General features: G+C 41.7%; 1 protein-coding gene and 1 long non-coding RNA gene across 2 annotated transcripts in view; one reads left to right on the top strand and one right to left on the bottom strand.

Moving 5' to 3' along the window:
* LOC140126107 (uncharacterized) overlaps positions 1-17,793 on the top strand; it is a 58,931-nt gene that overhangs the window by 34,656 nt on the left and 6,482 nt on the right. The window lies entirely within an intron of this gene.
* TMEM178B (transmembrane protein 178B) overlaps positions 787-17,793 on the bottom strand; it is a 190,458-nt gene continuing 173,451 nt past the window's right edge. Inside the window, exons 4-5 of the mRNA XM_072145219.1 lie at positions 7,363-7,500; positions 787-4,263 (exon numbers count right to left, since the gene is read on the bottom strand). Of these exons, the coding sequence (XP_072001320.1) occupies positions 4,013-4,263; positions 7,363-7,500 (389 nt within the window). The 3' untranslated portion in view covers positions 787-4,012. The remainder of the gene's footprint in view (positions 4,264-7,362; positions 7,501-17,793) is intronic.

Here is a 17,793-nt window from a genome sequence, read left to right as displayed (position 1 = left end):
TCCACATTACCATGGCTAAACTCTTCCGTTTTCCTAATTTTGCCAATACTTGCATGGGTGCTTTGGTCAAGGATACATGATTATATCAGTGGGGAGAGGCAGAGCCATCTCTTCTTGGAACTAGAGGCCCTTATATAAGTTGGGGTGCCAAGGGTTCTGCCTATATCCACAGGCTTGGGTAACCTCTTCTAAGGTCTCACTAGGGGCATCTTACATTGGACCTCTTCCACGTATTGGTTGATACCTCAACGACCCCTTTTTCTCGAAAGAGAACTTGGGTGGCCTACCCACATTGTTTCTATCTTGTCTCCAAAAGCCGAGAAGCCTACAGAGACAAAGTTTCCATCCAAGCTTCAACCAACCAATTAGAGAGCTATGACCTCCTCGGCCGCCTTTCGGCCAAGCCTTCGTTTTAAAATTTTTACAAAAGAACATCATATTTTTTTACTTTATTTGTTGATGCCTTTATTACTTTATTCTAACAGCAGAGCGGATCCTGTTGCTGATCTGTTGAGACACGTCTCTACCAACACTAATTGTGCCCATGTTATTTATGGACTCGAAGTCCCGAATAAGTAATTAGCGAGCAAGAAGATGTAAGGAAGTTTGTTGCTGATCACATTTTGATAAGAATAACAAGCTCCTTAGGGTCCTCCTTAAATGTGTTTTTTAAGGTTCTCTCCTCTTCTCGCGAAAGATTTACTATGTACGACTAATCTTCCTGGGAGGACGTATTACTGCAGCGGAATGGACCTGTGCGCATCATTCTCCTGGAAACTCGAAATGTTACGGAGTTTATAAGTGATTTTTATTACATCTGGAGATAATTAATTAGCCGAGTATGTAGGCCATTGATGTCTTGCTACAATATAAGTACATTCAAGGACAGCATGACAAACAACCGTACCCATGGCGGTACCCTTCCCACTTGCCACTAACACTGCAGGTTTTATGTAGAAATCTCAGCCATTAAAAAAAGCCGCGGAGAATATTAGTCTTAATGGATTATACCATCATCACGTTGAATGTTAAACGGTGGACTTCATGTTATAAATTAGATCCCAGCTTGATTGAACCATAAAATAGATCCCCGGAGAGGATTCTGGAATAGCAGATGCAGATAAATAGAGACCTAAGTCTAAGCTTTCTTTATGTGTGTATCGAAGGCCTTCTTGAAGCACTTGAATCTTTTTGGGTGAAATAGGACTTGGAAAAAAACTTTTCTGACCAAGGGGGTAACTTGAGTCCTGCACAAGATGCCCTAAGTATAATAGTCCTCATAGGAGAAAGAGACCCTATGAAACGTTGGGCTCCTGGACCTGGGTATGGCTGTATCCTTTGGACTCGCTCAAGTTACACATCAAATTGTCACCACTGGACCCTCTGGACTTATAAAAGTGTCAAGTGTACATCCATGGGGTTGGACAGAACCAGTCATTTTTATATTATTGGACTCAGGTGGTCTTAATAAAATCCAAAAGAATTAATACCTCTGTCCCTGCATCCGATCCAGTGTGGCACCTCGTGCCGCTGCCAGCCTCTGTTAGTATTAAGTAATTCATTGGTGGCGTTGAGTCAACAGCTTGTGGTGGTCTCCTGTTGCCCGATGGGACGCACCACTGAGCCTTTGTATATCAACACAGAACGGCAGTGACAGGAGTGGATATGCTGGAGCAGATGTTAGGACCGAAGTACAGGTCCTTTTATTTGCTTTTTACCCCACCTGAAGCCTCTCATATAAAAAATAATCCACCATGGACAACCCTTTGACGAAGACTTGGTGGCCAACATTATAAGTCAATGGGATCTGTTGTTGACTCATTCAATATGCCAATTTGTGCTTTAAAAATCTTGAAGACCCAAAAAATTGGGTTAAAAGCTGAGGCATAACTTGAGGGAATGTATTGGATACAACATACAAATGCCAAGGAGCCTAAGGGACCCATAATAAGTCACTTCCCTTCCATATAAGGGCTATTAACAGTATAAAACTTTGGTCATATTTTGGGCTAAAAAAAAATTATAGGCTTTACAGAAAATTTTTGTTCTTGTGCTTCGTTAGACTGGAATTTATTTACAAAGGATGATCTAGCTCTCACGCCACCAAATCCTATTGAATCATTTACATTTCACGATCAAAGGGATATTCCCATCTCAAGCAAGCATGGTGGAGATGGGAATACACCGATGATTCTTCTGCCCACCTGATTGGGTGCTATGGAGGCAGTTTGGTTTGTTTCCAAGGGAGTTACGGAAACGGCATAAAGCAGCCAAGCTCAGTTGCTTCCGTAATTCCCAACCACCTTCATATGATGGGAATTGGCTCATTGTCATCAAACATTAACCTTTTGGAAACATTTTAGTTACCTCATCTGAAAATGTGGTGCCCTTCAGATGTAATATAATTATAGCTGATCGGTGGAGGTCTTGGTCATGCAACGGATCAAGAGAACGGGGATCTCAAGTTGACCGAAGCAGCCGGTTGCACATATCTCTATGGAGCTGATGGAGATCGAAGAGCTCCGTGCTCGTGATCCATGGGGGCGCATCACTAAGAACTCCACTGACAAGCAAGTTAGGCCCTATCCTGTGGGTATGATCTTACTTGCTATCGGAGAACCTCAACTCTTCTAATTCTTTACGAGCCACTGGTGCTGCCCCGAAACTTTATAGTGCTGAGCAGCTGAATATGATCCGACTTACACTCAGTAGTGCTATGTATGTAGACTGGATGTCCAATGTCTGAAGACCTCTCAACAAAAATAGTCATCGATTATTGCTTTACACCTAAGTAATCCAAAAAGAATATAAATAGAGATCTCTATAAAAAAAACTGCAGTGTTTTTGACACATAATACGGATGGGGAAAGGGCCTGCTTAATGTGCTCTCGCTTATGATACCGTATGACATCAAACAAAAGCTAAACCTCTGATCCGACATTGTAGAAAAAGTAAATTTACAGGAAACCGGTTATTTTATCATGGATTTTTTTTTCATATTTTCGGCCAAGTTTCAATACCATATAACTCCAGTGTCCAAATCTGTAGTATTACATCCACCACTGTTGATAATCCCCCATGACCTTTAACCCAAGCGTGGTCAATTCCCCTATAGTTCAAGTCATATCTTATCCATGGAGAATTCGACATGATAACGGAACTGGATTTTTTTTTTTTTATAATTCCTAAAAAACAAAAAGAAAGCAAAAAAAAAAAAAATCTGAAAAAAACCCCCAAATGTCTTAATGACTCGTAAAGGACTGGCACAGAGAGATAAGTCTTTTTCCATTAGGCCTTGTGCTTCTGCCATTGGTTTGAGTCCATCCTATCGACCAGGCACGTGCTAAGGCAGCAGAAACTACATCACCGAGCGAGCAGGAATCGACAAATGCTTTCTTTTAGATTATGTAAAAATTATTTTTGCCACGTGTTCACAGACTTCACTGTCATCGGAAATGGAAAACAACAAGTCGGGACGATCATTTTCATTTGACGTAAGTAGATGACATGAGTTTTGTTGTTTGTTTTTTTTGTTGTACTTGTCAAAAATACCTATTGTTTTTAGGAATTTGTTCCTCCGACTTCCCAGTCGCCGGTGGTCGGGGCATGTGTTTTCAAGATAATTTCCACATTAGGTTGTAAAAGGAGTTAAGGAGGAAGTCTTTCCAAGATGGTCCATGTTCCTCTCGATAAGTCTAGTGACAACATGTCGATGGAAAATAAAACATTGTGACAAACCATAAAAGTTCCCCGTCGATAACTAATATACGGTCCAAGAAAAAGCAAAGTGTTGGTGAATGAGATATTTACATAGTCCTTGACATGGATTCTACCTTCATGAGGAGCTAAAGTTACCAACGTGACTCCATGCCGACATCACCCATGAGTGGCGTACAAATATGGCCACCTTGTAATGAATGAGATGGCTGACAAGGAGATATTAGTAGTCCAGGCATTAGTATAAGGTAGGGTAGCCTGTCTCTCGTACTCGTTTGTGCTCTGTAGAAGGTTTTCAGCACACTGTTCCATTTTCGGGACGTGTTTTGGGGCAGTTGGTCCTCAGGACAGGCTGTACTGAAGGTGCTAAGGTGCAGAAGAAGCCTGAGATTAACGTTAGGCCCAAGCCCCCCCAGGCACAGAACATGGACCATCCATAACCATGGCTGATGTCATCCGGTAGCCCGTACAGGAATCGAGGATAACGAGAAAGCTCAAAGTTGATCCCCGCTACGCAAGTGCACAGTGAAATGATACAGAAAGTGCCTGTGGGAAGATATTAAACAAAGTGTTAGAGAAGGTCAACTCAATGCAGACATCTTGATGTGGTCTAACACTAGTGGAAGTACCCTGGTACATTACGGTTTTCATCCACCCTGGAGAAGAATGTATGTTGACTATTTATGTCTTAGGTCAAATTTTAGTTTCTGGGTGGAAGGTCACTTTATAGACCTGTATTTTAGGATGGACAATTATTGGAAATTCTCTCCAGTTTCTCCAAGCCCGGAATATGGACTTCTAAAAATGCAACTAAGACATCTCCTGTGCTCATCCAGTAACCCTGTCCTGAATGCCTTGCCTGGTATTGGCTGAATTGCATAATTTTCCTACAATGCACTGTCCAAAAATAAGCTTCCATACAACTTCAGATCAATAGTATGTGGATTCATCTACTACGCAGTGCCATGCCCAGGTACTGCAGCTTGGCTCCAATTTACTTCAGAGGAAGCTCAGCTGCAGAACCTTTACAGTGCCACTACACTGTGGAGGCAGCCATCTCTTTAGCTAAAGGCCCCCGCCATTAATACTGATACTGGGGACTTGTTCCGGATTCTGGAAGTCAACCATTTTGATCATCCCTCTTATGGTATGGCCATAAGAGACAAAACCCTTTGATTAGAGGGCCATGTTTGACAGGGACCCAAGGAAAGACCATGGTATGACCATAGGGGACAAACCCCTTTCATCAGGTGACCCTGTCTCCCACTGACCTAAGGATTGACCATAGCGGGCACACCTTTTTTTTTCAGGTGACCGTGTCTCACAATGATCCAAGGAATCACCATGGTATAGACACATCTCTTTGATGAGGTGATGGTGTTTCCCAGTGACTTAAGGATTGATCATTGTATGACCATAAGGGAGACACCCCTTTGATCAGGTGACCCTGTCTCCCAGTGACCCAAAGATTGACCATAGCTTAACCATAGTGGACACATCCTTTTGATCAGGTGCTGTGTCTCCCACTGACTCAAGGATTGACCATTGTATGACCATACGGGACACACACCTTTGATTAGGTGACCCCCGTCTCCCAGTGACCCAAAGGATGACCATAGGGGATACATCTCTTTGATGAGGTGATCACGTTTCCCAGTGAACTAAGGATTGACCATTGTATGACCATAGGGGGCACACCCCTTTGATTAGGTGACCCCCGTCTCCCAGTGACCCAAAGGATGACCATAGGGGATACATCTCTTTGATGAGTTGATCACGTTTCCCAGTGACCTAAGGATTGACCATTGTATGACCATAGGGGGCACACCCTTTTCATCAGGTGACCCTGTCTCCCAGTGACCTAAGGATTGACCATAGCGGACAAACCCTTGTGATCAGGTGACCCTGCCTCCCAGTGACCCAAGGAATGACCATGGTATAACCATAGGGGACACATCTCTTTAATGAGGTGATCGCGTTTCCCAGTGACCTAAGGGTTGAGCATTGTATGTCCACAGAGGACACGCCCCCCTTTCATCACGTGACTATGTGGCCCAGGGATAGGACCCCATGGGTGTCTGTTCATTACAGCCCAGTCTGTACAGACTATAATATTCAGTATACATTATACCTTCAACATAAAGATGTAAAACAGCATTACCTTAATAGGGTTGAAAAATGTAATTAAAAAAATTAAATAAAAATCTGCTTTAAAACATTTAAAAATTCACAAATAAGAAAGGAAAAGATTAATTAACATAAAACTCAATTTCTTGCGCATAAATGAAAACACATATTAGGCCTCTATCCGACCGGAATAACCCGTAGAATTTATTCACCTGGTGATTCAGTGTGAAATCCGAACAGAATAAAAATAACTAAAAGTAAAATTCTGAAGAAAATATATCTTTTATATATATATATATATATATATATATATATATATATATATATATATATTTGTTCCCTTTCCTACATTTAAAAAAAAAATATCAATCCCCAAAGTTTTGTGTAGTATAGGGGATTGTGGGGTGAATTGCAGGTCCCCTGTTCTGCTAAACACAGGGGTTCCCCGCTGTTGTACCTCCTGTAATCGGACTCCCTATCCTGTAGATATTACAATAAAACCCCATTAAAAGGAAACCATCAGCAGGTGTGACCATGGAGACTGCAGCCAGTGTTATGTACTTCAAGTGCATTGGGGGCGTGTCCTCACACTGCTGTGCTCTGAACTCTCTGCACTGATCTGAAGAAAGTCTTAAATAGTATGCCATGGAGAGCTGTATCATCATACTTTTGTGTATGTTGTTAGTAGCAGCAGGACTGTGACAAATTGATTTCTCAATTGTAGTGTCTGAGGGGAAGCCTCACACTGCTGTACTCTTAGCCCTCTGCATTGACTTGCTATTTAGCCCCTTCTGTACAAGTGACTAGCAAAATATTCAAAGAAAAGCCTGGTACAGCTTTTACTTATAGCTGTGGGAGTGGCTGTGGAGCAGTTTGATGCACAAAACCAAGAGCACAGCAGTGTGAGGAAAATGGCTACAATCCTAGAATATAGATATATAGATCTTTTCACAGTCCAGCTGCTACCAACAGCATTCCCAAAGGTTCTGATTAAAAAGCTCTTCAGGAACAATACCAGACCCTGGCTGCAGAGAGATAAAAGCACAGCAGTGTGAGGACATGCCACTTGGCAATGCCTACAGTCATAGAAAAAACATAGATATTTTCACAGTCCTACTGCCAATAACAACATATAGAAAGGTATTATGTATATAGATATACATGGACAAGACATAACACTAGCTGCAGAGAACACAGAGCACAGCAGTGTGAGGATGTGTTCCTCGTGCAGTTGGAGAAACTACATTCCTGGAATATAAATCTAAAAATAACAAAAGCCAGCTTCCCTAGTAAGTGTGTATTTTATTACCAAGACTGCATAGTATATAAAAGTAGGGGCTTAGAAGGCTCCCTCTTAAAGGGTGTGTCTACATTTTTAATGTCGCCCTATCCCAAATAAACTGGGACTACAAGGATGGACTGCACATCGGTCAAAATTCTGTTCCCTTGTAGAGAGTGATATGTACTAACTAAGGCTGAGATCACCCCTCCCATATAAATGAAGCCCCTCCCACATACCTCCCATGAGGAACAGTAGGCCGGCCACGTACTGCATGAGCCCCCTGTCCCAGCAGCAGCCCAGCACTCCGATGATCCAACCGAAGAGAATGATGGCCACCGCCATTCCCATGAATCCGGCTGTCATCCTGCGCAAATCTGCGGAAGTAAAAACATGAGGCAAATATATCAATTAAAGAGATAACCCAAAATATACATATATATATATATATATATATATATATATATATATATATACAGTATTATATATGGTTTTATATAACTGTGCCTCCATACTAAGGACATACATAGTAACACCCACATTGGGTAATCCTGCCGAGTGCCCACCCGTAGCTTAGTGTCACATGACCAGGGCAGGGCGTTCCCACTCACTGACAGCAATCAGAGATCATAAGGAACCGAGACAGGGATTACACAGTTATACAATAGCTTAGCAGTTCACATAATGGGCTTAAATATGACGTATCCCTGTGCATTGTATAATAGCGCTATGAGCGGCAGGGAAGGGTTAAGCGCCGGTTGACTCAGGATTTACAAGGCTTTGTAAGCACATTATAAATTAATGAATGCATTCAGCGCTCAGCACACTGCAGCCCGGGGTCTGACAACACAACACGAAGCTGTCTGTAGTGAGGGGGAGATGTATGGCCGACGTGGGGGGACTGCACAGACCTTCACTATCCGTATCCTCCTATAAATACATATTCTGTGCTGCATCTTTATAGTACTGCATTATACATGTTATATCACTGGATGTATATGTGCCTATTATATCATCTCAGTGTTGTGTGTACAAGAATATAACTACTATAATACTGCCCCCTATGTACAAGAATATAACTACTATAATACTGCCCCCTATGTACAAGAGTATAACTACTATAATACTGCCCCCTATGTACAGGAATATAACTGCTATAATACTGCCCCCTATGTACAGGAATATAACTACTATAATACTGCCCCCTATGTACAGGAATATAACTACTATAATACTGCTCTCTATGTACAAGAATATAACTACTATAATACTGCCCCCTATGTACAAGAATATAACTACTATAATACTGCCCCCTATGTACAGGAATATAACTACTATAATACTGCCCCCTATGTACAAGAATATAACCACTATAATACTGCCCACTATGTACAAGAATATAACTACTATAATACTGCCCACTATGTACAAGAATATAACTACTATAATACTGCCCACTATGTACAAGAATATAACTACTATAATACTGCCCACTATGTACAGGAATATAACTACTATAATACTGCCCCCTATGTACAGGAATATAACTACTATAATACTGCCTCCTATGTACAAGAATATAACTACTATAATACTGCCCACTATGTACAAGAATATAACTACTATAATACTGCCCCCTATGTACAAGAATATAACTACTATAATACTGCCCCCTATGTACAAGAATATAACTACTATAATACTGCCCCCTATGTACAAGAATATAACTACTATAATACTGCCCCTATGTACAAGAATATAACTACCATAATACTGCCCCCTATGTACAGGAATATAACTACTATAATACTGCCTCCTAAGGAACAAGAATATAACTTCTATATTACTGCCCCCTATGTACAAGAATATAACTACTATAATACTGCCCCCTATGTACAAGAATATAACTACTATACTACTGCCCCCTATGTACAGGAATATAACTACTATACTACTGCCCCCTATGTACAAGAATATAACTACTATAATACTGCCCCCTATGTACAAGAATATAACTACTATAATACTGCCCCCTATGTACAAGAATATAACTACTATAATACTGCCCCCTATGTACAAGAATATAACTACTATAATACTGCCCCCTATGTACAGGAATATAACTACTATAATACTGCCTCCTATGTACAAGAATATAACTACTATAATACTGCCCCCTATGTACAGGAATATAACTACTATACTACTGCCCCCTATGTACAAGAATATAACTACTATAATACTGCCCCTATGTACAAGAATATAACTACTATAATACTGCCCCCTATGTACAAGAATATAACTACTATAATACTGCCCCCTATGTACAGGAATATAACTACTATAATACTGCCCCCTATGTACAAGAATATAACTACTATAATACTGCCCCCTATGTACAAGAATATAACTCCTATAATACTGCTCCCTATGTACAGGAATATAACTACTATAATACTTCCCCCTATGTACAGGAATATAACTACTATAATACTGCTCCTATGTACAAGAATATAACTACTATAATAGTGCCCCCTATGTACAGGAATATAACTACTATAATACTGCCCCCTATGTACAAGAATATAACTACTATAATACTGCCCCCTATGTACAGGAATATAACTACTATAATACTGCCCCCTATGTACAGGAATATAACTACTATAATACTGCCCCCTATGTACAGGAATATAACTACTATAATACTGCCCCCTATGTACAAGAATATAACTACTATAATACTGCCCCTATGTACAAGAATATAACTACTATAATACTGCCCCCTATGTACAAGAATATAACTACTATAATACTGCCCCTATGTACAGGAATATAACTACTATAATACTGCCCCCCTATGTACAGGAATATAACTACTATAATACTGCCCCTAAGTACAAGAATATAACTACTATAATACTGCCCCCTATGTACAGGAATATAACTACTATAATACTGCCCCCTATGTACAAGAATATAACTACTATAATACTGCCCCCTATGTACAAGAATATAACTACTATAATACTGCCCCCTATGTACAAGAATATAACTACTATAATACTGCCCCCTATGTACAGGAATATAACTACTATAATACTGCCCCCTATGTACAGGAATATAACTACTATAATACTGCCCCCTATGTACAGGAATATAACTACTATAATACTTCTTATTTCCTTGGTGTCTTTTCTATTATAAAAATCCTGGTGTAGCCTCTGTGATGTTGTATCGGCAGATTTTGGAGGACGCCCCTGTACACTTCCTCTTCATATCAGTAGTGACAAGGTCTTGGCGCTTCCTGACACATATTTACCTATTTCGGAGAGATGGGGCAGCGTTGGGTCATGCGCACAGAACAGTAAGACAACCCCCACCATCCTCTGATTCCCTTTAGGTCATGTCTATCCCCAGCAATTACAAGTCCTTGCGTCAGCCTCTCCTGTCACACCGTAACAAATTCTTTTATTCTGCGTCTGGGAAAGCTGGGTGAGGATTGGTTTGTGGATTTTGCACAACCACTGCAGTCCCCGGGACTATATCTGTGTTGTCGTGAGATCCCATTAAGCGGTGCACTCAGGCGCACTGCGCTGTGAGATTGATTTATTTCACACCTCCGACCGATAGCCGGGAGCAAACACTACATTTCCCACAATGCCACACGGCTGAGCTAATGAGGCGGTATGGGTCTCCGTATTATATCCGAAATAATTTCATAAAATAACTGTATAGGTGCTGGATTTCTCTGATACTATAATCTAAGTGATTTAATCCTGCCTGCAGTCACCACTAGAGGGAGCTCACTGCACACTGGTGATATGTACATCAATCTCTATCATAAACCAGTACACACTAAGCTGCTGAGCTCCCCCCAGTGGTGGCTGCAGGTAATTAGAACTATTACATGTGCTACAGGTGTCTTATCAATGTGGCACATTATTGTTGTGTATGTTTTGTCTTAATAGAGGTTAATTGATTTGGACAGAAATTTTAATACCAATTATTATTTAGGCCAGATTATTATGGGGATTATTATGACTAATTATGATTGGTTAATAATACATGTGCGTCCTCTTTTCTCTTATTTTGGTTTATGTGTTATTTTTGGATGGAATCGGGTAGTTATACATGACCCTTTCTTATTTCTTCACCAGACCTGGCAGGTTGCAGGCAGTGTGCTGGCGCAAGCCCGGAACATCCTGTGCCCGCCCACTGACCCGCCAGCCACGCCCCTTTACAATCCAACACTCCCATTTGATGTGAAGGTGGCGGAAGGGCCAAATAGGCGCAATACCTGCCGTATAACAGCTCGTATGCTAGAAAACCGGCGCACGAGCCCTGATACATGTGCACATTTATTTCTTCCTTTCTTTCCATATTTATCTATTCTTTCCTATCTGCTTTCTTCTCTTTCCATTTCTATCTATCTATCTTTCTTTCTTTTTTTCTTTTCTTTTTTCTTTCCTTCTCTTTCCATCTATCTTTCTTTCTCTTTTCATTTCTATCTTCATTTCTCTTTACATTTATATCTTTTTCATTCTATTTCCATTTCTATCTATCAATCAATTTTCCTTTTCCCTTTCTTTCTTTCTTTCTTCTCTTCTATCTTTCCTTCTCTTTTCATATCGATCTTCCTGTTCCCTTTCTATTTTTCTTTGTTCCATCTCATATCCAAGTAACTAATTCCTATCCCCTTTCTTTCTATTTCTTTTTTACTTTCTTTATCCATCTATCTATCTATCTATCTATCTATCTATCTATCTATCTATCTATCTCATATCTATCTATCTATCTATCTATCTCATATCTATCTATCTATCTCATATCTATCTATCTCATATCTATCTATCTATCTCATATCTATCTATCTATCTCATATCTATCTATCTCATATCTATCTATCTATCTCATATCTATCTATCTATCTCATATCTATCTCATATCTATCTCATATCTATCTCCTATCTATCTCCTATCTATCTCATATCTATCTATCTATCTCATATCTATCTATCTATCTATCTATCTATCTCATATCTATCTCATATCTATCTCATATCTATCTATCTATCTATCTCATATCTATCTATCTATCTCATATCTATCTCATATCTATCTATCTATCTCATATCTATCTATCTATCTATCTCATATATATCTATCTCATATATATCTATCTCATATCTATCTATCTATCTCATATCTATCTATCTCATATCTATCTCCTATCTATCTCATATCTATCTCCTATCTATCTCATATCTATCTATCTATCTATCTCCTATCTATCTATGTACAGGCGGTCCCCTACTTAAGGACACCTGACTTACAGAAGACCCCTAGTTACAGACAGACCCCTCTGACCTCTGGTGACCTCTCTGGATGTTACTATAGTCCCAGACTGCACTGATCAGCTGTAAGGTGTCTGTAATGAAGCTTTATTGATAATCCTTGGTCCCATCACAGCAAAACATATTTAAACTCCAATTGTCACTGGGGCCAAAATTTTTTTTTGTCTGGATCTACAATTATAAAATATACAGGTTCGACTTACATACAAATCCAACTTAAGAACAAACCTATGGACCCTATCCTGTACGTAACCCAGGGACTGCCTGTATTTTTCTATTTCCTTTCTCTTTCTCTCAGTCTGTCTACAAAAACTGAAGATCGAGCCGCACACGCCGCACACACGATAATAAGGGCGCACACGCTGCCACTGGGAAAAAGCCGCTCCCCAACAACCGTCTCAAATCAACAAAACGGTGGTCTTTATTCAACTGGACATTGATCCCTTTTAGCCTCCGCCCCTGTGACGCATTTAGGCGCATGCTATGGGGCGGAGCTTTCTTGTATATCCTTTGGGAGGTTGGAGGCAGTGTCATACCGAGACACAGTGGGGCTTATTTACTAAGGGTTGCGGATCACACTTTCATCGGACTGTATGCGGTTTTTGGATTTACACAGCTTTGGCAGGTATCTAACAGGGGTTTGCACTGGGATTGTGTTGCACGTGATCAGATTGTGGCGCAGCTTTCATGCGACAAATTGGATGATGCGACTGATTCGGACTGAGCGCCGGATTTAAGTTTCAAATTGTGTCGCAAGACAATGGATTTACATGCACCAGGAAGAAGAAGGTGAACTCCTGCGGACCTGAGCGGGGAAGCGACACATGCAGGATATCGGGCGCAGGATCTTAGTGAATTGCGGCACAGGGCATGATCGCGGGCAGTGCACTTTCGGTGAACTCCACAGACGGATAAATAAATGTGCCCCACTGTATGATAAATGTGCACACAATGGGGCTCATTTACTAAGGGTCCTGGGGCCGATATTCCGTCTGGTATTCACGTATATTTCCGAATTGCCCCGGGCTTTTGGCGCATGCGATCGGATTGTGGCGCATCGGCGCCGGCTTTCACGCGACAGAAATGGGGGAGCGTGGCCGTCGGACAACCCCAACGGATTCAGAAAAACCGCAGAATTTAAAAAACGATTTGTGTTGCAAGATCAAGCACTCACATGCACCAGGAAGAAAAAGGTGAACTCCGGCGGACCTCGGCGCAGCAGCGACACCTGCTCGTCAGACAACGCGCCGCTGGATCGCGACTGGACCGGGTAAGTAAATGAGCCCCAATCCATCCATTTGCAGTCCTTTCCATTAGCGTTAAATCAGTATCTTCCGGTTTCCCTGAGCGGCGCCCCCCCCCCCCCCCATTACATAAAGTGCTTTTTAATAGAAGGAATAAGGTATAAAGAGATATTAAATACTGTCACCCCCCCGCTCGCTCGGCTACGCTGCCTCCATGTTGAAGGTTTGTCCTCGTATTAACATTTAAATTGAAGACGTCTTTTCCAGCGGCCGGCTCAGGAGAAGGAGAGAAGGAGATAGGGAGACACAGGGCATCTGCATTTAAATAGAAACTAGTTAAAAGGAAGAGAAAGGAGACGCCTCGGAGGGAAACATCCGCACGTTAACTCCTTAAATCGGGGTTTAATAGGTTTTCTGTGTGTTTTTATTGGTTTGTTTCAAACAAAAAAATATATATTTTTCAAAAACGTACCCACTTGGTGACAAGTATGGGGCACATTTACTTACCCGTCCCGTCGTGATCCCCGCTATGCGTTGTCCGACGAGGATTCAGATCTTCCGCGATTCACATAGCTTGTGCGCCCGATATCCTTCCTGTGTCGCTTCCCCCGCCGAGCAGAACTGTTCTAGTTGCCCATAGCAACCAATCAGAGCTCAGCTTTCATTTTCCTGCAGCTATTTATAAAATGAAAGCTGAGCTCTGATTGGTTTCCATGAGCAACTAGAACAGATTTACCTCAGACACTTCTGATAAATCTCCCTCATTCGGTCCATTCATCTCTGATCACAACATCTTAGCCAATATAGAGAAGGATCCATCTCCATATTCCCTACAGTGAATAGCCATGATTGTAGTTGCAGCCTCCGACCACTACACGAGACATGGAGCCCACTGGTTACGAGAAAACTTATCGGGGGGGGGGGGATGTATCAGATGTCTTTTAGAGCAAAACTCTTCTAGTAGCCTATGGCAACCAATCAGAGCTCAGTTTTTATGTTTCCAAAGCTGTTTATAAAATGAAAGCTCAGCTCTGATTGGTTTCCATGGGCAACTAGAACAGTTTTACCTCAGAAACTTATGACAAATCCCCCCTCCCCCATCTTCTCAATGAAAGGCCAAATTGGTGCTGGGTTTGGTTATGATCAGACGTGGCTAGACTCGTAACCACCCATTTATTAAAGGCTCATGGCTCTGCCACCTTAGTATATGCCTATTACACCTTGATACCCCCACAATTCTTTTTTCTTACAGTTTCTGAATACAGTGGGGCTCATTTACTTACCCGTCCCGTCGCGATCCCCGAGATGTGTTGTCCGATTCGGAGCTGCCGCGATTCACTAGGATTGTGCGTCCGATATCCTTCATGTGTAGCTTAAATCCCGCGCTTAGTCCGAATCAGTCGAGTTGTCCGCCGGCCACACCCCCTATTTGTGTCGATTTTGGTTGCGCCGTAAAACGGAAAAAGTCAGGAAACTTGACGAAAATGTTGTCCGCGGACCCTTAGTAAATGTGCCCCATTATATTACATACATTATTTCTCCTTTGGCTTGTGCCAATGGAAAAATATTAGTCATCCAGCAAAAAACAAGACCTCATAGTTAAAGTATTCAGATTCACTAGAAAGAGAGAAATAAAAAGGACATTCCGGCTGCTCCAGCCCAATGTTCCTGTGGCACAGGTCCTCATTTTTCGCGTTGCATGACTGCTGTGGCCAATCGGCAAGCTTCGCAGTCACATGAGTAACGCGTGATATTAGGGCTGTTCGTTACTGTCCTACATTTCTTTAGTTATAGGATCGGCCCTCTGCTTACTCTTAGATCCACAATAAGGAAGGGACTATACCAATCACCTAGTTATTTAAATATAGTTATTGCAAGGTGAAAAACATATAAAACTTAACATTTAATGCAAAATTTCCTTTAAAAACCACTATATTCATGAAAAGTAATACATCAACATCAACAACAATGGGTCACTGTGCTGTATACAGTGTCAAAAAGCACAGGGCCCAAAAAGTAGCGCAATCTACACTACTAATCACAAGTAAAAAATGTACACAAGGTGATGCACGCCAGGTATCAGATAGCATCAAATGCAGGCAGTAGGCACTCAGTCTCGCAAAAGTGGCAGCCGGTCTATGTTCGCTGCCATGTGGAAGACTAGTAATAATACAGGTGTGTGCTATAATGATAATAGCAGTAACAGTGGTATGTAAAGGGTAAAAAATGGAATGTTCTTACCAATCCTGGGTATGAGATACGGACCATCTGGTTCTCACAGGTGAAAAAGGACCTAGGTATCCCTTACAGACTATACTCACACCTTGATATTGCCCATAAACTCCCGTCCTCACAAGGACGGTCCACAGCTGTCCCTGGCGTGCAGCTTGCCCTTGCTCTTGTAGCTCCACGTTATCAGGTGATCTCAGAGCCATACGAAATGTCCCATTATCCCAACGCGTTTCTTCCGCAATCCCGTGGATTCATCAGGGGATATATAGATATCACTGGTGTCGGTGATTCTTAGATTTCCTTAGGTTGCATAGTGGTGGAGACCAGGCAGTAGTTCCTTTAGTCCCCAGGCCGTCCAGCTTAGTGAAGCCCAGACAAGGCGACTGGCGTGTGTAGCAACTTGCTGCGCTTTACCAGCTGTCTTTTAAGCAGCCGGTTCGTACACGCTACCTGCGACGCCTGCTTCCGGTTTGTGCCGATCACGTGACTGATCATGTGATCAGTCACATGGCCCCAGGGAGGCGGCGCGCCGCGCTGTGACTTCAGGAGAGGAGGGAAAAAACCCTCACCTCTCTCCGATACAATGTTGCGCCACATAGTCACAGCAATATGTATTATTCCACCGCCGCTGATACTTATCAGAGGTGTGCAGTGAGCCCTTCGTGTTTGTACATGTAGAATGGCTCGAAACCTGCCAACTCATTAGACGGTAAGCATACATATACAGTAAAATTAGGTGGTAATTAGTATGATATTTCTGGCAGTATTTAGATAAAACGAAAACATTCAATATATGGAAACTGGCTTACAGGAGAAGGCACAAAATTAAAGTATTACCCGAGAAAAATTCCTGGGATACTATTAGAGAATTTACTATTGCTGTTTACAGTTATTTGGGTCCTGTTACCAGCAAAGTGAAACTACACATCAATAAATGATGCAAAACTTAAAGTTTCGTTGAGTCCGTTGGGAGTAACAGTGGCTAGCCTGTAAATCCAGCGGGTCTCAATTTGCAATATTTTTCGGTTCCAATCCCCACCTCTGACATTTTGAGGTACCTGAACGAAACCATGAAACCTCAGCACATCGGCACACCCATGGTGATGTTCATGAACATGTTTTGCTACCGGGGTATCTCTCGAGTGCCTGATGTCGGCCAGGTGTTCGCCCACTCGTCTGCGAAATTGTCTAAAAGTTTTTCCAATATATTCTATGCCACAAGTACAGACCACCCTGTATATCACCCCCTTTGTTTTACAATTGATAAAGGAATTGATCTGAATTTCTTCCCCAGTCACATTCGCCACAAATTTCTGTGTGACTAGAATATAGGGGCAAGCTATACAGCCATCACATTTGAAGGAGCCCTTTGGTTTCATGGTATCCAGCCATGTATTTTTTGGATTGGTCGAAAAATGGCTATGTACCAAACGGTCCCGAAGGGACCTGCCCTTACGATAGGTGATAGATGGTACTGGTGTCAAGGCATCGGTAATATCGGTATCCATTAGTAAAGTCGGCCAGTGTCTCGTAATGATCTGTCTAACGGTGTCAGAGCCATTATTAAAAGTGGTGATGAATCGCACCAAGTTGTCCGAGCCCGTCTTAGTTCTCGGAACCAGAAGATTTTTCCTGTCCTTATTCAGGGCATTCTGAAAGGCACTCCTTAGTATTTTATCTGGGTAGCCTTTCTGCAAAAATCTCGTTCTCAGGTCATCGGCCTGCTTCAAAAACGAATGTCTATCAGAGCAATTTCTTCGTAGACGAAGATATTGGCCCCGAGGTATTCCTCTTTTTAGGGGGGCTGGATGGCCACTTTCCCACCTTAATAGGGAAT

Source organism: Engystomops pustulosus, chromosome 4 (genome assembly GCF_040894005.1).
Source record: "Engystomops pustulosus chromosome 4, aEngPut4.maternal, whole genome shotgun sequence".
Taxonomy (NCBI): Eukaryota; Metazoa; Chordata; class Amphibia; order Anura; family Leptodactylidae; genus Engystomops; species Engystomops pustulosus.
This window is presented reverse-complemented; position numbering and strand designations above follow the sequence as displayed.